The sequence below is a fragment of the Carassius auratus genome, chromosome 50, assembly GCF_003368295.1.
Source record: "Carassius auratus strain Wakin chromosome 50, ASM336829v1, whole genome shotgun sequence".
NCBI lineage: Eukaryota > Metazoa > Chordata > Actinopteri > Cypriniformes > Cyprinidae > Carassius > Carassius auratus.
The window spans coordinates 10820438-10847631 of NC_039292.1; the positions used below are offsets into that span (position 1 = coordinate 10820438).

At 40.4% G+C, this 27194-nt stretch overlaps 1 protein-coding gene across 1 annotated transcript in view; it reads right to left on the bottom strand.

Moving 5' to 3' along the window:
* LOC113066985 (metabotropic glutamate receptor 8-like) overlaps positions 1-27194 on the bottom strand; it is a 140357-nt gene that overhangs the window by 85567 nt on the left and 27596 nt on the right. Inside the window, exon 3 of the mRNA XM_026239153.1 lies at positions 3460-3676. Coding sequence (XP_026094938.1) covers positions 3460-3676 — 217 coding nt within the window. The remainder of the gene's footprint in view (positions 1-3459; positions 3677-27194) is intronic.

Below are 27194 nucleotides of genomic sequence, written 5' to 3' on the forward strand. Positions count from 1 at the left end.
TAAACACAAAGGTAATGATGTAGTGGGGATTCAAATGATGGAGAGGGTCACTTTGCCACGCTGCAAGGCTCCACTGCATGCCAATCAGGCAGAAAGACAATAAATTAATAGCATCTAGTTACTGCTTGTTTATTCAAGAGTTTAATTAACTGCCAGTTATTACTGTTCTGGAGACAGTTTAGTTTTTTAACTCATGAAAACCGGGACATTTCAAATGCAAGAAAGTGTAGATCGTGTCAAAGGCTGATTTGCATAGAATACATTATGCATTTTCCATTATGACGTTGAGTTGACTTTTATGTTTGGCCTTTTGAGGGGAAAAACCCACGAGCATTTTTAAACACAAGTGCAAAGTTATTTTCTGTAATTGGCTGCTATGAAGGATAAAGTAGTGTCAAACTGTGTCTACTCAATACTTCATTAGTTACTACTTCCGTATTTGGTGTGATTTTTGATATGAAGCACAAAGGCTGTTCAACATTCAGTAGTTAAACAGTGGACTTACAATAAGGCTAGTTAGGAAAATACAGCAGTCAAGCAGTTTCATGATTTAATGCATTTAACAGTAATGTAACCTCACACTTTCTGAAAAATGTGTTCTGATACAAATGCAAATACTATTGGTTTATATCTGGACAAGTACAATTCTTATAGTACAAAGTTTTAAAGTCTTTGTCGGATCTCTAAATATTATTCTGACAAAATATATTATATATATTGAAATAAATAAATATCAGTTTATCATTCAATAACATATTTAGATTTTGCAAAGGATATGTAAACTTGCGTGCATAACCGTATCAAAATACCATGGCATTACCATCGGACAAAACCATTGTACAGTTACATGGCCCACCACAGTACTAAGAAAAATGCATGATCTTGTTAAATTCATAAATTACATTCAGACAGCTGAGCATGCATGAACACACATAGGGACAAACACACTTGATGAGCCTGGGGGAAAGATGTTATTCACTCACATGTGTCTCCTCCTTTAATTGTACTTCCATAATTTCAACATAATTAACATGGCATGTCCATGTCTACATGAGCAAGACACACTGCAATAATAAATCTATCATGCAGCACGAGGTGACCATGATGTGTTTGGTTGTGATGCTCTTCTGGGATGCTGCGGCGAGTCCATTACTGGACCTGTGCATGTAATTATGTCTCTATATCAAGGCCCATTCTTTATCTTCTACTCTCTTTCTTTATTGATACGCTTCTCTGTAATTGTGGTTCCCATTGGACGTGTGCTTACGATAATGCTCTATATTATTGCAGGCTTGTGTGGGAGGGAAAATGAGAATGTTAGCCATTACTGTGCCACCTATGTGATGCAAAATGAAGTGAATTATGGGTTAACAGCAATAAGCAGAGAAATCCAAATTTGGATTGGCGAGTTCTTTGGGGTTACAATTGAACAATTTGTATCTTTTTCTACTTCCTAACCTTCCTATCTCCTTGACTATTCATTTCTGTGCAAAATCGCTGAATACTGGACAACAAAGCATAAGCTCTGCTTGATTTTGATGGCTCAGATTTGGAAGATGAAATGGAAGATGGAAGATGGGGGTTGAAGTTTTCAGACGTGTCCTTACAATATAGCAGTTTTTTTTTTTTTTTTACTTGACCTTTTTCTGGTGAGATGGCGATTTTCATTCCATGTCTGTCAAGTTATGTAATTCAGTCTCTGTGATGCTTTGTGTATAGCAATGCTGGTCAGCAAACTCAGAGAAAGCATAAATCAGTACGATGCAATTTTAAATTTGAGAATCCTTATATATATGGGGTGAGTAAATAATGATGGAATTTTCATTTTTTGGCTGTGTTATTCCTTTAGTTTTACATCACCATTTTCAAACCATTAAACTAATCATTTATGCCACAAGAAAACTTGTCTCACATTAGGGGACTCCGGGGGAAACAAAACATTAAACAAAATGGAACAAAACATAACGAAAAAAATCTAAACATGAAACAACACAAAACACAAAACAAAATGCAATGAAAAAACATTAAACCAAAATAAAATAAAACTGAACTAAAAATAATGACTAAACAAAAACAAAACATGAAACAGAATTAAACTAAACAAAAAACAAAACATTAAATCAAATGAAACAAAACATGAAACATGAGAAAAAAATCATTAATCAAATTAAAACAAAACACTTAACAAAAAAAGGAAACATTGAACAAAACAAACCTTAAAGGGGTCATCGGATGCTACATGCACTTTTACTAAGTTGTTTGAGCTGAAATGTGTGTTGGCAGTGTGTGTACACAACCACCCTATAAAAAAAAAGTTTTTTTTATTCTACTAAAATCTTTAACCCTTTCTCAAACTAAGCCGATTTTTTTATTAAGGTAATACTCCCCCAGATCTATGGGGTTATATCTCTGCCACGATTCTGAGCATGAAAGATTATATTTTGAGCGCGCAAAAGTTTTGTGGAGAAAATGTTCATCTAGCAAAGAAGAAAGTACTTTGAGCGCATGAAAATCAATTTTGCATTTAAAATAATATTTGATTGTGTGCAGACCTTCTCTTTTGTGCATGCAACATTTCGCTAGCTTGTGACATTCCCTGCATTACGACAACAGCTGAAGAGGAAAAATGCTTTTCACACTACCATTGAGAAATTTTAACAAGACTATGTTACAGACTTTTCATTAAGACCCTAAAGAATCATATCAACTTGTGGAATATCGGCCTCGAATGACCTCTTTAAAGGGTAAAATAAAATGCAATAAAATAAAATAAAAACACAAAGCTATGTCACATATCTGTAGAGAAATTCAATTCAGTCAGTCAATCAGTTGTGATCAGTGAAGTGAGAAATGCATCAGAAGTGATCGGCAACCTCCCGCTCTCTCTCGTGAAGCCCATACGGAAAGTGACTAAAACTACAATTCATCGACTGGCCTCTTGAGGCTGGCTGCAAAAGGGAGTCAATCCCATAGACTCCCCATGTTAAAATGTCCAACTTTACAGCAGAAAAAAAACATGTTTACAGCCCGTTTCAAAAAATTATTTTGGTCTATATAGCTTATTTTGCTGTTCATGACAACTGTGAGGGGGGGTGAATTTTTTATAACTCATTCGTTTAAATAATATTAAGCCTTAAAGTTCTGCATAATTAAGGGTGTGGCCACTTGAGTGACAGGTGGATTGCCGTTGTTGACACTACCGTCGAACTAGGTGGGCGTGGCTTCAGCAACCAGCTCCCGCCTTTTTGCCCATTTTCGATTGTCTGGGAGAGTCGCACGTTGATGCGCTGCCAAGATGGCGATGGCCCCTCTGCATGCTTTAAGTTTCAAAAACACTCTTCAGGAGTCTACGGGTGATGTCACGGACACTATGTCCATGTTTTTATACAGTCTATGATCAGAAGATAATCTGGAGCCCTCGTACAGAAACACACTTCAAAATGTTCTCTGAAAGCTTACCGGTTTCTCGTGAGATCTGAACGAAAGCCTCCACGCCGCTCTCCCCATAGTTCCCCTCAGATGCCAGCGTGGAGACATAGTTCCAGCCCATGGCGGTCACGATGTCCAGCATGGCCTGGGCCTGGTAGGAATCGGGCGGCACAACCCGGGAGAAGAAGTCGTACCGGGTGTTATCACTCAGCTCTGGCGCTGTGGAGGCATAACTGATTTGAGGGATCTGTTAAAGTAGAGAAAGAAAAAACTTTTACTCAGGAAAGATAAAAAAAAAAAATCTAATCCAGAACCAAAAATAAATGTTTTGAAAGAAATAGTTCACCCAAAAAATTTGTTGACAATTTATTTACCTTCAGGTCATCCAAAATTTAGATAAGTTTGTTTCTTCATTAGAACAAATTCTGAGAAATTTTGCATTAAATCACTTGATAACCAATGAATCCTCTGCAGTGAATGGGTGCCAGGAGAATGAGTCTAAACATCTGATAAAAACATCCATAAGTAATCCACACGACTCCAGACAATCTATTAACATCTTGTGAAATGAAAAGCTGCATGTTTGTAATACACAAATTCACCATTAAAGTGTTTTAATTTTAAACCATTGCTTTGAGCTATAATAATAATCTGTCCATAACATTGCTTTCTCCAGTGAAAAACTCATCTCTACTGAATCAGGAGAGAAATATGCAAAAATCATGCACTGTTTTACAAGGGAAAACAGTCCAAAAGAGTCCTAAACGAATACAATGGAGGACAACAGGAGATGGACTTTTTTACTAGAAGAAACATTATTTTGGATTATGGACTAGTATTTTGTCGAGAAGTGATGGTTTAAAGTTACAAACCATCTTAATAATGGATTTGGTTCTTACAAACATGCAGGTTTTTACTTCAAGACATGTCAATTGATGGACTGATGGATGGCCATGTGGATTACTTGGGGATTGTTGTGATGTTTTTATCAGCTGTTTGGACTCTTATTCTGACGCAACCCATTTCCTACAAAGATTCATTGCTGAGCAAGTGATGTAATGCGAAATTTCTCCAAATCTCCTTTGGTGAAGAAACAAACTCATCTACATCTTTTATGGCCTGATGTTGAGTGTATTTCTGAATGAACTTGTTTAAAAGCTAGGAGTTGCAGCCCCAAAGGAAGAAACATTGACTCGGTAACAAAAGTTAATCATCAAATTCTGCCTGAAGCAAAACGGAAAATGCAGAACCAATTAAAGCGAGCAAAGGTGGAGCAACACATCGGAAACCTCCAAAAGGCTTTAGTCCAAAGCTGTTGATGTAAACGACTACCAACCCATGAGGTGACACTAAAGGTGAAACAAGACCAGGAAACGAAGACAAATAAGTATGTGTTCTGGTATAAAGAATGGAGGTGAAGCCTGCCAGCAGGCAAGCTGGCTAATGGCTTCTGGTGGCGATTGATGGTGTGATTGATTTCTCCTCAGCCAAAAGGCCAGGCTGTCAGCCGGAGCCCCAGAGGCTGTGCTCATCAGCATTCATCGCAACAGCGGAGCAGGAGAGAAAAGGCCTGCAATGCAAATGCCACTCACCGGCTGGCGAGTCAGGTACCGGCACTTTTTCACCAGCAACCCCGGATCACAGGCTTGTAAATACAAATGTCACGGAGGTGTTGACAAGGCTGAACATGTGAAACAGATGCATGTGTTATTCCTGTAGAGTGTTATATCGAACGTGCAGCACGAACGAGCCAACACTAGACTTTACATCTTAAAATTAAACCTTTTGTTTCAAGGGTTAAACGACAATATGGTGTGATTTCCCCTACTGTAAGTTAAAGGACCCTTTCAGGTTAAATGCAATTTAAAAGAAATTAAAGAATGTAACTATTTACTTGACCTCATGTCATTTCATGATTTCCTTCCTTCTACAATATGCAAAAGATTATGTTTTGCTGAGTGTTTAAACGGATTTGCCCATATAATGGGGTCCAAAACATTAGTCCACATTGACTTTGAATGAAAAAAAAACAACATAGGAAATAATAGTATGTATATATTTATAAAATACATATACACACATTAAACAGGCTTTTTGAACCTTTCGACAAAATCTACAAAAATAAATAGCGTTTGCACTGCAAATTTCGGCCCTGGAGGTTGGCCCGATAGGGGATGGCGTTTTTACGTGCCGTCGCGATTTCGGCGAACGCGTTATTTTGTGGACTTAGTGCGTATCGCAAGAGAACGGATCGAGTGGAGCACGTTGCTCGCCCGAGCTAGGACCCCGCCCGGCCACTGGCCGCTATGGGCGGGTGCGCCTAGGGGGCACGGTGGTTGGAAGGTACGAGCGAAACACCGTGTCCGGCACATGCGCGCATGAGAAGGGGCTCTGCCCCCCTCTTTCTTGGTGGGGAAGTCGTGGCCTAATGGTAGAGGGTTGGACTCCCAATCGAAGGGTTGTGGGTTCTAGTCTCGGGCCGGACTGAATTGTGGGTGGGGGGAGTGCATGAACAGTTCTCTCTCCACCTTCAATACCACGACTTAGGTGCCCTTGAGCAAGGCATCGAACCCCCAACAGCTCCCTGGGCGCCGCAGCATAAATGGCTGCCCACTGCTCCGGGTGTGTGCTCACAGTGTGTGTGTGTGTGTGTGTGTGTGTTCACTGCTCTGTGTGTGTGCATTTCGGATGGGTTAAATGCAGAGCACAAATTCTGAGTATGGGTCACCATACTTGGCTGAATGTCACTTCACTCACTTCACTCAAATCATATTTTATACATCATGCTTTTATGGCTAATATTATGATACTGACCTCAATTTTATTCAAAGACCCAAACTGAGCAAAACTATACAATGTGGTGCTGATGATAATATTTAAATAGTCAAAAATTGCGCTCATGAAATTGGTATAGGTTTCTTTTCAACAGAGAAAGGCAAAATAGGTGGTGCACGGACAGAGGCAGACTTACCCATTAGGCAAAACCAACACCAAGGGCCCCCTAAAATGCCTTTCATTATCTGAGATGTGCATAAGCGCTGACACGTGAACAGCATTGTGAGGTTTAGCATTTTATAATGTATTTTGTTTTTGTGAAAACCTGTAACTCAACTGCAAATCAATTGCTATGTGGTGGTCTACAACATGAAAGTAAGCCATTATAACACTGAAAAATGTAGAAACACTGGAAAAAAACTATGGGGCACCCTTGTGGAGAGCCCCATTTCGCTATAATTCCCGGGGCTCCCAAATCACTAAATCCGCCCATGAGCACGGAGTAACTTTTAAAATTAGGAAGACTCTTTAAAACGGTTTATACCCTACCCTGAAGGTTCACTCAGGAACATTTCATTCAGTAGCTCAATGAATGACAGAAACCTTAAGGAGCTCAAGAAAGACAGAGTCTCTCAGTCTCTCAGACTTTAGCTCGCAATGTTTTGAATTTTGGTGCACGGTAAAAGTTAGACCTTAATTTCATGCTTATTTTTCTAGTTCAATAAAATATTATAGACCCTAAGATGCACAGGAGGCTAAAACCTAAGACTTTTGAAAGTGGCCATAAGGGAAATCAAATGCGATACTTTCCATAAAATAATATAATATCGCTAATGGGAAGAAACAAATTAACCTTCATTAACACTGCAATAATATTTCCTCACACAACGCAATTCAGAGATGCATAATAGTGTGCAATTTCCATGGTAAATTATATGAGGTTAAGAACCCGTAACTCTTTGGATTAGTTTTGCTTCAAAAACGTATTATGAACTGTGAAATTTAGATTTACCAGAAATTAAATGACAAAAATTATTCAGAATTAGAGAATAATTAGCTGTTAGATTACATTAAATAATTATAAAATTATGTATATAGGTACAAAACTTTGGCAGGATATAACAGTAATTTATTAAAATATATATATTTGTTTATTTAAATTAAAAACATTTAAAATTAACTACTAACTTCATAATAATACAAATAAATAATATATTTATACATCTATTATTCTATTACGGTATACTTATCAAATGTAATTTAACAGGTCATTATTTTATAGGTGTATACTGTTTTGTATTATATATATATATTTTTTTTTTACAACTTGATGTAAGGAAGGAAAACTTAAAACATCTAGAATATCTGTGTACTGCATTTATGAGAAAGTTTCAAAAGTTCAAGAACATAAAGATGATTTGCAGCAATTGCAACACATGATTGCAGCATCAGCTACAACTGACAGCTGTGCAGATAAGAGGATCATTTTACTGTCTGTGCTTTTGCTTTTCCAGGCCTGCAATGAGTATGAGGGACATATCGTACATTAATTCTGAGCGCTACTGTCATCTTCAGATGTCTCAGGCATCTTGGGTCTGAGCGATGTGGAATGAGCGTGAGGAAGCAGAAGTCTTTGGGATTTTCGAGATTTCACAAGGGATGCAGCATGTGTTTTGTACTTCATATTACCTACAAAGTGCTCTGCTGCTTCAGCTGAATTGACTACATACAGGCATTACACTCAGTCTCACAGATACCTACAATGGGAACAGAGATGTTTTGCTCCAACAGCAACTGCCCCTTTTTTAGTGACCTGGTTATAGAAGTATATCAGGATTTCATACATTCTTCATTAAAAGCTTGAAGCCAATAAGCCAGTTCTGAGATGAATCACAATTATGTTACAAAAGTTTATACATTTAAAATGTACTTGAAAGCTGGTACAAAGTACAAGACTACTTGATTTGTTTAATGAGGCCATAAGCCCTTTCACACATACAGACTTTTTCCGGAAAATTACCGGTAAATTGCCGTAAAGGGATCATGTGTGATCTGGATCTTTTAAAAAATACTGGTAAATTCATTTCGGCAAATTTATGGCAATTTACTGGTATTACTGTGTGAAAGAGGCTCATGAGATATATTTTTGGTAATTTTATTGTGTGCTTTTTTTTTACTTAAATATTTTCGTTTTAATTTTAGCCATTTTAGTACTTTGATTTACATGATTTATTTCACTCAGCTGGGAAATAGTATTTTACTGTATTTATTAATATTTTGAATTAGCCTTTAGTTTTACATTTTAAGTTTACATTTTAAGTTTAGTAATTGTAATTTTATTGAAGTTTTTTTAATTCCAATTTAGCTTTATTATTATTTTTAGTAATATAATATTTATATTTTATCCTATTTAACTGTAGCTCCACTACTACTTATTATTATTATGAGTTATGAGTAGCTTGTAGGAAGCTATAAAAACACGCCAATGCAGTTCATGGCATTTTGAATTATTTGCAATATACGTACCAACAAAATTGAATGATGTGCAATTTTAAAGCTTCGTGGCTGAATATTAAAGTGTTTTGTTTACTTGTCATTATCTTTTTCATCTCTACGAAAAAAAACTCTGTTTGCCTCCATAATGGAGCTGTCAAATCGAGAAAAGCCCTCGCTGCTGATAGATTACATTCAGACAATACTAATTAACCTCTCTGAAGACCTTTATTTAAAACACTCGCCGAAAGAGAAGTGAACACAAATTGCTGCGGAGTGAGAGATGCTAGCACTTATTCATTCACTCTTGCACTTTTCCCTCCTTGGCCTTTTTCGACACAAACAAAAGTGCGCACATGCCATAATTATATATTCGCCATCCTCATGTTTCTTATAATGGTGCAGAGCTACACATTTTTGACAAAATAGCTCAGCTCAAAGAAAAGAGAATTAGCATTAGCATGAGTTCCCTCGGGAAGTTCCTGTCTGTGGTTAACATTTCTTGTAGAAACTTTCCCATTTTGTTTTATAACATAAATTATACACTCTCATACCTCAAATGTGCATTTTGAAACCATTGTGTGTTTTGAAACACAAAGGTTTTTCCAGGTAGCATCTTATTAGCATACTTCCTGTTGTGCTATTCACCTGCAGGAGGTATTTCTGCTTCATTTTTAACAGGATTTAATTCAATTACATTAGATCTGGCTGCAGCTGTATGTAAATATGCATCAGGTTCATGGTCTTAATGCTATGCTGCAATGGGAGCTGCAGAGCAGGATTTGTCTACTGAGGTGATATTTATTTAGGAATCCTAATGTCTCTCAGGTTGGCTTTGTGCACGGCTACTTCTGTTTGATCTGAGGGACCTAGAGGAAGTTGTGCAAATGTCAGAGTTATTTGTTTGACAGACAGGTGTCATTATCTTCTTCCTCCAGTCTGGCCATGGGAAGACGACATCATGATGACTACCTGTGTGACCTGTGAACTACGTATGTTGGTTGACCTAATTTGTCACAATGTGACATTCAAAAGCATTAATAACAGGTCATATCCACTGAGTAGCAGTCAGCGCATATGGCATGGCTGCCTTCAAGGAATTCTTGGATGTTACGAATTCATATATAACTTTACAATTTCATATTTTTCCCCCTATTTTTCCCTTCCCTACAGACACAGTACACTTTTTAGCATTAGTGCTTGCAACACAAATAAAGAGGATGTGCATCGTGTTCAGTGTTATTTTAGTATTTTTATATAATATAGTATTTATCAACATTTAGGATCAGCTTTTATTTGTATGTTTCAGTTCATTTTCCAGTTCATTGTTGAGATTAACTTTCAGCAATTTTTGTTCCTTTTACTTATTATTTTTTCTTATTGTTATATGTATTTTATTTAGTAATTTGTCGCTTAAACTTATTTCTATTAGTTACCAAGGGACAATTTCTTATTTTCTTTTAATTTTAACATCTAATGTTGGTACAACTTTAATGTAAGAAAAAAAAGAAAAAAGAAAAACAGATAATGTCCTTGGCAGAAGGTTAGCAGTATTTATCCATAGACATTTTTTATAGACAACACAATGCAATATGTAATTCAAAACAACAAATGTGAAAATCAATACAGAAAGTCTTTCATGTTATCAATGTACATCTGTCCCTATTTTAGAGACTTTTCCCATGGTTTTATTTTAGTTACAATATTGAAATGAAAATTATTTTAGTTACAATAACAACAATGATTATGTTATGGACTCCTTAATGCATTTTATCAGTAGTATCTTCAGGCAAGACTGATCACACAGTAAACAAACTTTGTGCAGTCAACACTCACAATTAAACCATGACATTTTAAATAACATGCCCCCAGTTGTAAATTTGGAGCACAAACAACATTAGCAATTTTTAAGCCTCACCACCAATTTATTTCTTTAATTATATATATATATATATATATATATATATATATATATATATATATATATATATATATATATACACATATACACATATACATACATATGTATATATATATATATATATATATATGTATATATATATATATATATATATATATATATATATATATATATATATATATATATATATATATATAATTTTGCTGTGTCTGAAAGCAGCATTGACTTAATTTCCTGTCCTCTGTCTACTGTGCCAATAAAAAAAATATATATATTAATAATAATAATAAACACAAACAAACTTTTTAATCTAAGGTAAGTACATTTTGATCTACATTTCAGACATATTATATCACGAGCATACTAAGTTTTTTGCTATAAAAACATATATGATATGGAGAGAAGTTAGCAAATCCAACTACTAATTTAATCGTGCCCATTTTATTTGAACAAAAATCATACATGAGGCTATAGATTACTGACATTTCTTTTAACTTAAAATTATGTGTGATTTTTTTAATGTTTCAAAATAGTAATTTGCAATTTACAGCAACATGACTAAGAAAAGTGCAAAGGTTCAAAATAACCCACGAATTTCCTTCTTGTTTAGTCATAATATATTTGATCAGTAGAGACTCTAAGTAAGCAGGAACACCATGAAAAAGGAAAACAAACAAAACATCATAATTTAATATTAAACAGCATTTAAGGCACTAAAAAAATATATTTTAAATATCAACCCCTAATCTTGTTATAGTTCTTTTAAGCCCTTATTCCTTGCCTGGAGTTACTCATAAAATATTAGCAAAGGCCAGTGGCCACTTTCACTCTGCCATACAGCACAGATATGACTTGAAACAACTTAATTTTTCTGTTTGACTTTAATTGACATGCGGGTAGAGCTTGAAAGTGTGCTGCAATCTACCATACATTAGATCAGTAAAAATTGAGCTGAGTTAGAAAGAGCACCACTAAGGAGGAAATCAAATAAAACAGCATAAATGCCACTTTAAAAAAAACTATTATGACCCCATTAATTAGCAACAACTACAGTATTTTTATGCCATATTCCTTGCCTGAGGCTACTCATTAAATATTTATGAGCAAATGCATGTGGCCACTCCCACTCTGCCATACATGGATCAATTTGAAACAATTTAATTTCTCTGTTTGACTTCGATTAATTGATGTAGCTCGGTTAAAAGCAGAGATAAAACTCGTTAAACTCATTTTAAAATATAGGCCAATAAAAGCATTTAATTTTGATAATGTAACATCACATTTTTGTGGAGGACAGACCACAATTAAAGTTTCACTATCAAGTGTTCTATATTTCCAGCATATGAACGAAATGACATTCGACTCTCTTTTGCTCCTTAATACTGAGTTTAAAATTGATATGATGACACCTTATCTGAAGGCCACTGTAAAGAAGACCAAGCAGTGGATTTAGATAAGCCTCGACCAAGCAAAGCCACAGATATCACACAGGCGAGGTAGATCTCACACACAATGTCATCCCATCGCCTTTCATTCTAAAATTACACTCCCACTGTTACTTAATCCACAAGAAACCCCTGACTATTTTTGTAGATTCTCTGGAGTTTGCGATGCAATTCTCACTCTGGCTGGGGCAGCAAGTTTGTGCAGCGCTCAAACACGCAGCATGTGAGAACTGCCATTTGTGTGCCATTTTCAGCCTCACACCTCTGCCTGAAAGAGCAGCACTCTCCAGAGACTGCTGTCTTAGCTGAAGTGTGGAATCATGCTTTTGCAAGTGCCTGCATCTCGCACCCTGCACACATGGATGAACACTGAATAACTTGAGGCGCCGTTGACGTATTGCAGCCATCTTTAAATCAGTTGCATTGAGACCAGCGAGACTGAAAGTGACAGAACGGTGGTGTCTGGAGATGGCACAAATATATCCACTAATGTTCAACTCGAAGAGATATAGCGGCCCTTCAAGCTGATAAACAGCGGTTTGCTTAGGCAGAACGCATCTGAAGTATATAGAAGTGAAAGCCTGCTTAGGGCAGGATAAGATGAAACAGAGAGATGGCAAAGAGATGAAGGTTCACTCCGGGTGCAAGCGTGTTTGCCTCCACCGTTGATAATGTTATAACACCAGAGTTGTGGTACATTTGTTCACACTCCGTTTAGCTCAGAGATTCGATATCTTCTCAATGTGAAGATCTCGTTTCTTTAGCAGGACAGGTGTATGGCTTTTCAAATCAGTGGCAGTTAGTGCTTAATAGCAGACAAAAGGCAAAATATGTACTGCTCTTCTGTGGAACACAAAGGAAAATGTTTTTAAATAAATCTGTGCTTTTTATGTCCAAATTTACAAAAGTGAAGGATCTTAAGTGGCATCAAATGATTCCATGATCAGACTTTAATTACCATGGAATCTGTTTGTTCCACAAAAGGTTAATCTTTACAGTAAAAATTGTTGTTCAGATTATTGAAAAGTTCTTCACACTCAGAAAAATATGGTTGTTTTAAAGTTCTTCAATGAAGGTTAATGTGAAACCTTCAATTAAGTGTTCAATGAAGAGTTCTTTCAGGAACAAAAAGTGGTTCTTCTATGGAATCACTGTGAAAACTCACTTTAGGAACCTTTATTTTTATGAAATGAAAGTGAAAGTGTCTAATGTTGTTTTGGACCCCATTGACTTTAATTATACGGTGAAAAACTGTTTGAATTGATTTGTTTAACAATCCCTTAATAATAATTTAAATTAAGAATTAATAAAAAATAAAAAGGGGTCATTGAAACTTGAAAGTTTTTTTTTTTTTTGCAAATTAATTATTTTTAATATAAACTCAATTCTAAGAAAAAAAAAAAGTTTAGTTCCCTTTCAGTCTGTCACGTTCGACGTTATGAATGGGATCTCACCGGAGAGCCCAATCACCTTCGAGTGGTACGAAACGAGACAATGGTACACAAAGTACCTTGTCCTGCGGAATTTGCATCGCAAGCTCCGCCCCGCAGAGCGGGTATATAAGGAGCAACGCGAGCAACTCGCATTCAAGCTTTCGCTTCAGAGCCGAGCACATCGCTTGCTGCAATCACCGGAGTGTTTACAAGCAAGAGCTGGTGTTGGTGTGACGGCGCTATTCAGCGGTTCGTCTGGGTTTCCTGCGACAGCTCCCGCGTTCCCCTGAGCGCTTCAACACCTCTAAAAGAGACAATTTCTCTCACAAAAGAGATACGGGCCGATTTGCGTCTTTTTAAAGATGTCATTTCGCCCGTGTGTTTCTGGGTGGGGTCGATATATCGCTCCTCGTGACGGTCACGATCATTGTGTCACGTGTCTGAGCTTCCAGCACACTGAGACTGCGTTCGTGGATGGCTCATGTTCTCATTGCGGGGACATGACCATCTCGGCGTTGAGATCGAGACTCGATTACCTTAAAAGGTATAGAGTCCCCTCTGCCACACCCCATTCTAGCTCTTCTTCTCGTAAGAGGGCTACTTCGGCTGGTGGCCAGGGTGATCTGAGGGTTACCGTGTGGGCTTCCCCGACGAGCGAACCTCCTCAGGCCACACCCCCCTCACACACGCCGCAGCCGGTCAGAAGGGCGGCGCAACCCGTCTCTGCCCCTAAACCTGCCAAACGCCAGGCCAAGCAGCGTTCCTGAGACGGGCACCCGGAGTTGGAGACGTCAGCTCATCAGGAGATGGTAGCAGGACCACCCCCTCCCCCTGGAGGAGGGCCGGGGGAGAATCCTTTGTTCTCGTTTTCTTTTTGTTCCACCACTGCCCCACTTTGGGTATGCCTGTAGTCCCCTTGACCCCGCTGGTTTGGTTCCTGGGAGCCTGGCTAGAGCTCCCCAGGCCTTCCCGCTGGCTTATTCGGACACTCAGGCTCGGCTACGCGAATCAGTTCACCCGGCATCCCCCCAGGTTTCGGGGTGGCCACTCGACGATGGTGGGCAAAGATGCCCCTGTCCTGCTGGCAAAGTGCGCGATAGAGCCGGTCCCTCCAGCCGACATGAAGTCCGGCTTTTACAGCCCTTACTTCATAGTACCCAAGAAGACAGGTGGGTTACGGCCAATCCTGGACTGCGTGCCTTGAACCGAGCTCTGCACAGACTCCCGTTCAAGATGCTAACGCCCAAGCGCATTTTCGAATGCATTCGTCCGATGGATTGGTTTGCAGCGATCGACCTGAAGGACGCGTACTTTTATGTCTCCATTCTTCCCCGACACAGACCGTTTCTTCGGTTTGCTTTCGAGGGGCAGGCATATCAGTACAAGGTTCTCCCATTCGGGTTGGCCCTGTCTCCCCGCGTCTTTACGAAGGTCGCGGAGGGAGCCCTGGCTCCTCTCAGGGAACAAGGTGTCCGTATCCTCAACTACCTCTATGACTGGCTGATCCTAGCTCACTCTCGAGAGCAGTTGTGCGAGCACAGGGATCTGGTGCTCAGAAACCTCGCCCGACTGGGTCTTCAGGTCAACTGGGAAAAGAGCAAACTCTCCCCTGTGCAGAGGATCTCTTTTCTCGGTATGGAAATAGACTCGGTCGCCATGTTCGCGCAGCTTGCGAACGAGCACACGCAGTCACTGCTGAATTGCCTGAGACAATTCGAGGGCAAGAGAGCGGTTCGTCTGAAACTGTTTCAGAGGCTCCTGGGGCATATGGCGTCTGCGGCGGCATTCATACCGCTCGGGCTACTCCATATGAGACCGCTTCAGCACTGGCTTCACGACCGAGTCCCGAGATGGGCATGGCAACAGGGCACGCTCCGAGTGACCATCACTCCAGCCTGCCGCCGATACTTCTGGGTGCCATGTGCAACAGGCATGCTGCGTCAGGCTCCTGGACAGGACCCCGACTTCAGTGGCATGTCAATTGCCTCGAGTTGCTAGCAGTACGTCTTGCTCTGCACCGCTTTAGGGCCCTGCTGAAGGACAAGCATGTTCTGGTCCGTACGGACAACACTGCGACTGTAGCGTACATCAATGGTCAGGGTGGTCTATGCTCCCGCCGCATGTCGCAACTTGCTCGCCATCTCCTCCTGTGGAGTCAAAAGCATCTGAGGTCGCTTCGTGCCATTCACATTCCGGGCAGGCTCAATCGTGCAGCCGACAAGCTCTCACAACAGCAGTCTCGCCCCGGGGAATGGAGACTCCACCCCCAGTCGGTTCAGCTGATTTGGGAACACTTCGGAGACGCTCAGGTATACCTGTTTGCCTCTCCAGAAAATTCCCACTGCCAGTTGTTTTACTCCCTGACCGAGGGCACCCTCGGCATTGAACGCCCTGGCACACAACTGGCCGCTGGGCATGCGCAAGTATGCGTTTCCCCCAGTGAGACGTTGTGCAAGATCAGGGAGGATGAGGAGCAGGTCCTCATGGTTGCGCCTTTTTGGCCCGGCCGGACCTGGTTCCCCAAACTTGTACTCCTCGCGATAGCCCCTCCCTGGCCAATTCCTCTGAGGAAGGACCTTCTTTCTCAGAGACGGGGCACCCTCTGGCACCCACGTCCCGATCTGTGGAACCTACATGTGTGGGTTCTGGACGGGTCACGGAAGGTTTAGGTACCTTGCCACCACAGGTGGTAGCTACCATCACTTCAGCTAGAGCCATGTCCACCAGACATGCCTATGCTTTGAAGTGGAACCTCTTCATCACTTGGTGTTCTTCACGGCGTGAGGACCACTGGAAATGCCCGATTGGGTCAGTGCTTTCCTTTCTTCAGGAGGGGTTGGAACAAAGGCTGTCTCCTTCCATCCTCAAGGTCTATGTGGCTGCCATTTCGGCTCACCATGACCCTGTTGAAGGTAAGTCTCTTGGGAGGCACGATCTGATCATCAGGTTCCTGAGAGGAGCAAGGAGGCTCAATCCGCCTCACCCTCAGCAAGTCCCCAGAAAATTGTGTCCTCCCGGGTACTCTCCCCTTCGGGCCAGTAAGGACCTGCTCAGTGTCAATCCGCTTGCTGGATTGCTGGACTGGATGCGTGCGCTATTCCCCTCAGGTGAGTTCCTCAGTCAGAACCCTGGGTTCCTCCAGCACTGTTGATGTCCAACACTTGCGTACATGCCCCTTGGTCAGCCATGTGTGGGACTAGGTGCCTCCGTGTGTCGTGATTCCCCTTTCTGGGTAATCCCACGTGTGTATGTCCACAGTAAGTCTCTCCGCAGCATGCGTCTTTCCCTTGGCAAACCCCTTGCCAGCTCTGTCATTGAAACTTCCACCCTGCGGGCTGGGTACCTCAGAGTTCTTATGTATCACCACCTTGGTAGATACCTGCCTTCTGTAAGTCCTCCCAGGGGCAGGCAGCCTGCTAGCATATGTCCAGCTGGAATATTTATTTTGGACATATCTCACAAAAGAGATATAAAATCAGAACTGCAAAATATAAACTTCGTAACAAAAGTCAAAATTTTTGGATGAAAAATCACAATTACTTTTTAATTTTTTAATTCTGTGGAGGAAACAAAAACAACTGAATTGGGAGAAGTAAAACCAGAATACAGAGAAAAAAGTCTTGAATTCAGAATTGCAAGATTCTGAATTCAAAATTCAGAACTGCGAAATATAAACTCATAATTTAGATGTTGGATGTGATCTCAAAATTTTGAGAAAAAGAAATTAGAGATATTAAAGAATGTCAGAATTGTGAGTTTATATCTGCAATTCTGACTTTTTTTTCCCAATAACTACACGTTTATATCTTTACCCCTTATTAACACACAACTGAAATAATGCATAAAACACAAGACACATGATTAGAATCAGCCACTTCATATCATATCGACCCAGACCAAACAGTTTCTCAAGGGACGACGCTCAATCAATAAAACATGCTGCATATTTAATATTATGGACATTTGCAAAAAAGAGCATCACTTGATGTAGAAAATGCACTTGAAAATGTCAATGTCTTACAGTAAACGAATAAAACACACTGTACATTCACCCTAGGACATCAATTATCAAAAATAATCTAAATTCAAATGACATTACAGGAAATCCAGCTAACATGATCCAACACAAAATCAATCACAAAATCTGCCTCTATGCTGACAATATTTTCTTGTAAAATCCCAATACATCAGCCACAAGGTTTTTAATCACATTAACATTTTCTCTCAGTTATCGGACTACTACAAATTGGAATTAATGCACAATTTAGCCACTACATGCAAGATATGATTTCTCTACATCAGCAGCATCACCACATATCTTTGAAAGCACATCTATTTTAATTTGACAAACCAATATGATCCAATTTTGCACTCGTAAAACCAATATAATATGTTTTACATTTTAAGATCATTTGTGTCTCCCTTTATAAATGCATTTACTGTCAATCCCCAATCAACTATGTAGTAACTGTCCATCAGTGAGCTCATACACATAATCCATTTACATGCATAAGCACATTATCTCTCTTGACTTCTACCAATTAATAATAAAACTGTTGTTAAATGGTTATATTGAATATTTAGTTGTCTCTTGTGAAAAAAGATGTACACTTTATACTTATAAAAAGATTACTTGTTACAGAAATAATAGACTTAACTTGTGAATTGAATGTCATGTTTGCAGGCACTTATATGCATGTTAAATGAAAAGATATTAGTTTAAATTTATATTAAATGCAATTAGCTGAATTAAAGAGTGCTTTTCTGATCTACTAGTAGGATTTAAGTGCACCTTTTTACACACTTTAATTTCATAATTCTTTTGCTTTTGAAATATGGTTAACTGAAATATATTTTGTAATTTCTATTGAAACGTCTGTCATGTATTTAAATATATTTATAATTACATGTTTGTAATGAAGAAGCTGTAATTCATCAATTAAAATATATTAAATGTAATTCAGAATAATACTACAGTTAAAATTGTAAACAAATACTGTACATCTGCTTTAGTAAAGTGTACTTTAAACTAGAGTTGTTCCGATTCCGATACTAGTATCGGAAATATCTCCGATACCACAACAAATTCTGGCATCGGCATCGGCGAGTACATGAACCCATATACCGATCCGATACCATTTTCTTAAAAAAGACCTAGTTATGACCGCAAGCTTTGCCTAACCGCTGCACGGTTCTTCTTCGCTGCTCAAAATGCATTGAAAACACAGGAAGTTGTGCTGTGTTGCCACAAGCAACCCCTGTTTAGAGCAGCGAAGAAGAAATGAAAACGCGTTAGCAGCCCTGATCTATATATGACTGGATCACTCATCACATTCTAAACTGCCAAAAGACAGTGAAGCCGCTACTATATTATAGATCAGTGGTTAGCAGTATGTCTCTGTAGTACCGGTAGTTACAGACTCTCGAGTATATTCAGTACCGGCAGCTGCGTTCAGTCGCTTCCGTGTAAGTCAAAACGCAGGGCTCCAGACAGTAGCCGAATATATACTAGTGTCTGTGAATATTAAACTGCAAAATACTATTTAAATATTACTCCCGCAAAATCTACATCTCTGTGGGTGACTGGCACAGATGCGCGAGAGCTCGCTGTTTTGTAGTCTCTGCTGTGTGTCATGAGGACACGAACGCATAAACCGTCACTTCATGAGAATTTACCGTTTCATTTGAGAATACTGTCATATCATAAACACAGATACTCAAAGATCTTCATGGCAGCCCATTAAAATAAATGTTTGGTTTACATGAGTAAATTGACAATATATAAAGCTACTGTCACGGTTTTACGCTGCCTGAAGGAATACGGAGTCGAGGATAACCAGAATAAGGCTTTTAATATATCCAACACAGGGGATATCCAACATGGAGCACAGAGGTAGACACACGTAAGTAGCAAGTTAGTCACAAGTGAGCACAAGTGAGCACAAGTGAGAACAAGTGAGCACAAGTGAGCACAAGTGAGCACAAGTGAGAAGACCCGACAAAACAGAACTGAAGGGACACGGCTTATGAACAACAGATAATTGGGGAAACACAGGTGGATGGAATCATTAAATTAACAGGGACATGGAACACATGAGGAAGATAATGGACACACCTGGGAACTAATCAAACACGGAAAGACAGAAACTGGGTCACGGGCAAAAACACATTAAATGAGTCCAGGTGTGTGACAGTACTCCCCCCTCCCGGTAGGTGCGTCCTCGCACCGTAGAAACAACAGGGGGGGGCGTAGGTGGGAACTTGGGAGGAGGTTCCGGTGGAGGACGGACTTCCAGGAGGGGCCAGCAGACAGGGACCACAGAAGGAGGAGCCAGGGAGGAGACGACAGAGGAAGGAGCCAGGGAGGAGACAGGAGCAGGAGGAGCCAGATGGTCCACCAGAGACCAGCCAGGACGGAGATCCAAGGTGGGGTCGACGGCGGGAGGAGCCATGGTGAAGGAAGGGTCGACGACACCAGGGGGCCGACAGGCGGAGACTGCACCGGTGGGTGAGGAGCCCAAGATGGAGCAGCACAGCCGCAGAGCCAGGGTGACGTCGAGGATCCGGAGGGCCTAGGTGGAGCTGAAGGCTCAGGCGACCAAGGCAGAGGCGGGGTCCTGGCAGACCGCTGTGGAGCCGGAGTGACCGAGGATGGAGGTGGAACCGGAGGGAAGGAGGAGCCTGACAGAGCCGGAGGGATGGAGTGACGAGGTGGAACCAGAGGAGTGGAGTCCCGAGGCGGCGGATGGTCGACGACTGACCAAGGTGGAGCCGGAGGGACGAGGGAGCCCGGTGGAGCAGGTGGGATGACAGGCCACGGTGGAGACGAGGGAGCTAAGAGCCAAGGCGGAGCCGCTGGGTCGAAGGACCGAGGAGGAGTCCAGGGCTCGGAGGCTGGAGGCGGAGACAGGGCCTTAACACGCCAAGGCGGAGCTGGAGACTGGCAGTCCAGCGGCGAACCACCGCGCCCCGATGGCGCGGACTGAGGGTGAGCTGCGGGACTGACTGGCACCAGCAGGGATGACGAGGAACTGGCTGGTCTAGGAGGAGAGAGGAGAAGGATGGGAGGAAGGACAGGAGGATCAGGACTGGATGGAACCAGCGAAAGAGGAGTAGAGGGACCAGCAGGTTTGGGAGGAGGCAGGAGAGGGAGGCTGGGAGGGAATACAGGAGACACAAAAGATTCAGGGCTGGGCGGAACCAGCGGTGAAACAGAAAAATCATGGCTGGGCGGAACCAGCGGAGACACAGAAAATTCAGAGCTGGGCGGAACCAGCGGAGACACAGAAGATTCAGAGCTGGGCGGAACCAGCGGAGACACAGAAGATTCAGAGCTGGGTGGAACCAGCGGAGACACAGAAGATTCAGAGCTGGGCGGAACCAGCGGAGACACAGAAGATTCAGAGCTGGGCGGAACCAGCGGAGACACAGAAGATTCAGAGCTGGGTGGAACCAGCGGAGACACAGAAGATTCAGAGCTGGGCGGAACCAGCGGAGACACAGAAGATTCAGAGCTGGGCGGAACCAGCGGAGACACAGAAAATTCAGAGCTGGGCGGAGCCAGCGGAGAAACAGAAAACTCAGGGCTGGGCGGAACCAGCGGAGAAACAGAAGATTCAGAGCTGGGCGGAGCCAGCGGAGATACAGGAAACTCAGGGCTGGGCAGAACCAGCGGAGAAACGGAAAACTCAGGGCTGGGCGTAACCAGCGGAGAAACAGAAAACTCAGGGCTGGGCGTAACCAGCGGAGAAACAGAAGACTCAGGGCTGGGCGTAACCAGCGGAGAAACAGAAAACTCAGGGCTGGGCGTAACCAGCGGAGAAACAGAAAACTCAGGGCTGGGCGGAACCAGCGGAGAAACAGAAAACTCAGGGCTGGGCGGAACCAGCGGAAATGGAGCAGAGGAAATGACTGGAGGAGGTAGGAGTGGGAGACTGAGAGGGTATACAGGGGAATCAGGGCTGGACGGAACCAGCGGGGAAACAGGAATATTAGGGATTACCTCCGTAGACCAGTCCATCAGATCCAGAACTTGCTCCATATGACTTTCAGAGACTGCATATAGCTCACCCTCAGTCGCAGGAGTGTGGGCAGGGCTTTCCTCCACGCCCTCGATCTCCACGAGGACTCCCACGATGCACAGTGTTGCCGGCTCACACACCTGGTCAGTCGCGCTCTCGAGATCCGGCTCCCTGTCAGTGGATGGCTCGGACTCTGCGGCTGCGGTGGGCTCTGGCTCCGTGCGGCGTGATGGTGGCTGGCTGGTCTCTGGGTCGGGAGTGGGGCTGGCGAGGTCCTCTATGGGGCAGACGGTGAGAGGTGACCCATTTCTCGCCAGAGTCCACTCCACGAATGCGGCGAAATCCTCTCGAGGACCATCTTCGGACGACAACGCTCTGCATTTGGGGTTCAGGCTGGTGTTGTAGAAGGTGCAGAGCGCGCCGTCCGGGTAGCTGGTGGCATTAGCTAATAGGAAAAACTGTCTGGTATGGTCCTCGAGAGAACGTCCTTCCTGCTTCAGCAGGAGGATGAGGAATTCGGGACGATAGAGGGGATCCATAGACACTAAGAAAAGAAAAGACTGTGAAAAAACAAAAGCAAAACGGAGGGAAGAACACGCAGTTTTCTATTTTCTCTTTTGAGGTCGGGTCTTCTGTCACGGTTTTACGCTGCCTGAAGGAATACGGAGTCGAGGATAACCAGAATAAGGCTTTTAATATATCCAACACAGGGGATATCCAACATGGAGCACAGAGGTAGACACACGTAAGTAGCAAGTTAGTCACAAGTGAGCACAAGTGAGCACAAGTGAGAACAAGTGAGAACAAGTGAGCACAAGTGAGCACAAGTGAGAAGACCCGACAAAACAGAACTGAAGGGACACGGCTTATGAACAACAGATAATTGGGGAAACACAGGTGGATGGAATCATTAAATTAACAGGGACATGGAACACATGAGGAAGATAATGGACACACCTGGGAACTAATCAAACACGGAAAGACAGAAACTGGGTCACGGGCAAAAACACATTAAATGAGTCCAGGTGTGTGACAGCTACTGTTGTAGCCTACAGTAATAATAATACATCTCTATAATAATAATAATTATGCCTAGATGGTTGCTTGTTTTTTACTTGTTTTTTACTTGTTAGAGATTATCTGATTAATAGATCTTTTTTTATATTCCTAGACTTATTTGTTGCAGTTTTTTTATACAGTTATATTGTAAAACTTAAATACCTTTTTTAGTTTGCGGTGTTAGATTTTTGGCTGCATTTGAAGTTCTTTTTTGCATAAGAAAATAAATAATACTGTCAAATTCATGTTAGATAATAAAAATACTGTAATAAATACAGTAGTTCACCATGTATTTGTTCATGTTTTATTGAGGGATCTGTCTGAAGCACACCATAAAAAAATTCTGTATTATTCTGGGTGTATAATACAGATATACACCCAGGTATCGGATCAGTACTCGGTATCGGCCGATACCCTGAGCCCAGGTATCGGAATCGGTATCGGGAAGAGAAAAAGGGTATCGGAACATCTCTACTTTAAACCATGACAAAATATTATTAAAACAATGATTTAAAATGTACTTTAAATTCAAGACTTTTAATTTGACATTATTCAAAAGTGCACATTTTAAAAGTATGCTTAAATATGTTAAGAAACAGTCATAAAATTAGCCTTTCATTGATAAAAAAATTTTCTGCTAGAACAATTTTTTTAAACATAATTTTAGCTAAGATTTGAAGTCCGCTACAAGTGCACATTCAAAGTACACTTTTTATATTATTATTAATAATGCTATTGGTCCTGCACTAAACATCATTGTAATGATCTGCTTAGGTTTACACTAATTTAGAAAATTTATAATTTTTTTGATTTATTGTTTTAGAGTTTGAGACCTGACAAGCATCTTTTTCTAAAAAGTTTTGATTAAAAAAATGGAAAAGACATGCATTTTTAAGTGATCAAGTTACCTTTTTGTGGCTTTGTATCAGACATTACGGAAGTTAAACATATTGTGATTCTATGCATGAAGTTTATATTTTTATTATTTGGTAAATTAGATATCTGCGGCTGTTATCAACACACTGCCACAAGAAGAGATGTTTAATCACCTGAAATGTGATTTCGACATCAAACAGCACAGCTGCAGATAGTCTCATCCCCCAAAAAACATGATACAATGATTTAATTACTGAAAATAGCGACACTCATACTAATTCTGATACCCAAAATGAGTGAATTTGTTTAAGTGGATTATAATGAGCCAAAGGCCTCGAGGACAAGCACATCTCACTAAGATTCTGTCAGCATGAAGAAGCAAACAGGATTTGTGCTTTCAAAGGCAATGCTGTCGATTTAGCGATAAGTCACCCCTGGGCACACACAGAAATTTGGAGTGGAGTGGCAATAGACTATTTTTCGGGTTGACTGAAATAGGATATTTGCAATTATCATCGTGTAAAGGATGCAGATACACAGGATGTAACATCCTGAGGGTTCTGGGTTAGCAGAGAGTTAATGGGAGTGATGGCAAGATTGTTTGCAGCTAGGTTGTCTACAGGCTATGAACAGCATTATAATTTTCCATTTCATGCATTTGAATTGTTTTCTTCTCATTTGGAAAACTAAAACAGTTGGGTGAGCCTCAATCATTACACAAGATTTGTTTAGTGTTTAAAGGGATTCATTTAAAGGTACACCCTAAAATTATTATTTTAAATCATCATTTCCCAGACAGCAAGCAGTTGCAGCCCAGAATTACATAATTAAAAAAAATGAAAATTATAAATTATAAACATTATGTAAAGCAATATTACATAAGAGATATTATGTTATTGAAGACAAATAAAAGAAAATACTTTATCAAATAATCTTAAATAAATAAAAAAATAAAAAATGAATGAATGAATGAATAAATAAATGATGTTCACACCTGGCTCAAAACAGTAAAAACACTACATGTATTGCATCTCTACTGGTTGTCACGTTTGTACCACTGCACATTATACAGTACATACAGCACCGTACCAAGCACTGCATAAATGAATTGATAGAGATGGGAAAAATATATGATGACCCTTTTACGTGAATCCCTGACTCGTGAATCTCTTTCTTGGAGGAAAATGGAATGATGTCACATCCTCCAGTATCAGACAGAGGTAAGCACTGTAACAATTCGTCTAGTATTCATACCCAGACCAATTGCCACAAGATTTATATTAGGGAGGGAACCACCGGCTATGGTCTGTGTTAGTTCAAATACTCAAAAAGTGTGATGCTGATGTTGAGTCTGTGGAATGCAGAATCAAGCCTGGGATTGACATGAACCGCCTGCATTACCACCAGCCAAAGGCACAGAATGTGCCACTCGAGCTCAGTCAGACAGCTACCTGTTGTATTTCGCCGGCAGTAAAAAAAAAAAAAAAAAATTAAAATAAAAGCAAAAGCAGGGGAATGTGAGCAGGAAATACGAGGCAATTAAAGAAAGCCGCCTCCATCCCAAACAGCCCGGCTTATGTAAGACGTGCAGGGAAGAAGACGGACTCATCCATCACAAACCTGTAAATTGTCATCATGTTTTATAGCTGTGCTTGAAATGAGCAATGCACGAGAAGAAAGAAACATGATCTTGGTACATTCCATCAAAAAATACTTTCATGTAAGAAGGATTTTCAGTGTTCATCAGGCGTCAACAACCTAGGCATTTTATTTATTTACTTGGCACAAAAATAATGATAAACTTTCAATTAAATATTATATAACTTTCTGTAATTATGGTGGTATAATATTTAGCATAAAATAATAATAATCTGAAAGATTCTTTTGCCCATCTCCATGTACGTCACTAGGAGCACTTTGCATAATAATCTCCGCCTACCGTCTTGGGAGAAAGCTTGTCATGTCTACTTTAAAACTAAACAAGTGCTGCTAACAGATATTCTGTGATAAAGTAATCCATATGAAAACAACGCAATGTCTGTTTTTCATGTCTCCCTTCGTTATATCTAATGTGACCACACCCCCGCGCTGAACGCGCTTTTCAGATTCAAACTGAAGCGCACGGCTTGAATACACCCACACAGAAGAAAAAGCAGCGAGACTGTTCAAGTTTTTTATTTTACTGTTTGCTTCGCGATGAGAGGAATAAGACATAATTCACCCCAAAAAGATGCTAACGCATAGTTTACCATGGAGGTGTGTGTTAGTTGACCAATCAGAACAGAGTATGCTACCAAAAGGTGGGGTTTAAGGAAACTGAATCTTTTGAACAGCTTCGCGCAAACCGTTTGGGGATCTCTGAGAGTTGAGGTAATTTTAAAAGGATATTTTGACAAAATGACAATGTTTTTTAACCTTGGATGGATTTAAACCTAATGTACAGGACTTATAAACAGTGATAGGAAGCTTAGAATTTTCATCTTATTGGCTCTTTTTTTATTTTTTATTATTAAATACATTTTATTTCATTGTGTTTCTGTGTATTTTAGAGTAACCAGAAGCAGGACTTTTGTAGTATGCAAAAGCTTGATCTTTTCTCTTAATAAAATATTCACATTACAGATATTTTCTCTAAATACCATTCAATTCTCTCAAAATTAACTAGACAAAATAAATACAATTTAAAAATATAGCTAAAATTAAGCAATTATTTAAGTTACAGTAAAAAAAAATATATTAAAATAAAAACAATACTGCATTTGTTGAGTTAATTTAATTGCTGGATGCAATTGAGAAGTCAAGACCTCTACAATGACACAGACCAAAAACAGATCAAATCAGGCATTTAAACTAGCTAATTTACCTGCAATTTTAATATTATGTTAGATTACAGTTTACCTCACATATCTAATAGTTCTGATGACAACAAAAACACCCCTCTAATGTATAAAAAAAGGGAATGTAAAACCAATTTGTCCACAGAAAGTGGCAAATGAAAACTATATTAGCTTTCCCAACACTATCCACTGCTTCCCTATTTCTTATGGCTAAAACCAGCCCATCTGTCATGGGCAAGAGGAAGCCTGTCAATCTTCCCCCATGAGCAGTTGGCTTTAGATGAATCACCTCCGGGCTTTGGGAGCATCCGTCACCCTGGCAAATATAACACACACACACGCACAAAGACTCCAGCTATAAAATACTGGGAGGGAATTAAGATTTTCTCTGGGGCCAATCAGAAGCTCTGTTGTCAAAGGATGTGAACGTTGCTCCGAACGCTTCACCGTAATCAAATCAACAGAGTAAAGGAACAAGATGAAAACTGCCAGAGCCAATCAGCGTTTTCAAAGTGTGAGTGAAATGCACTCGCCTCGAGGGACAGGCTGAGATGTCACACAACAACCGGCGCATAAAGTCTTGTTATCTATTTTGTTGCATAGCCTGCTAATAATACTACTTTATTAGCAATGTTTCTTAAGCAGGCAGTCATTTATAAGCATTATTCTGCAGTATAGTGGCAAAAAATAGGCCTATGTACAAATTTATTAACTTTATTTTATAAAATTTTCCAACTTTAATTATCTTTATTCATTTTTTACATTAAAACAAGATTCTAGTAAGTAACCAGAATAAATAGCTTAATCAGACAAAAGTGGAAATGATGCATATGGAAGCAATGGTCATTAAAAATATATAATTTAATAAACCACATGAATAAATTATAGTGGTATATTGTTTAATT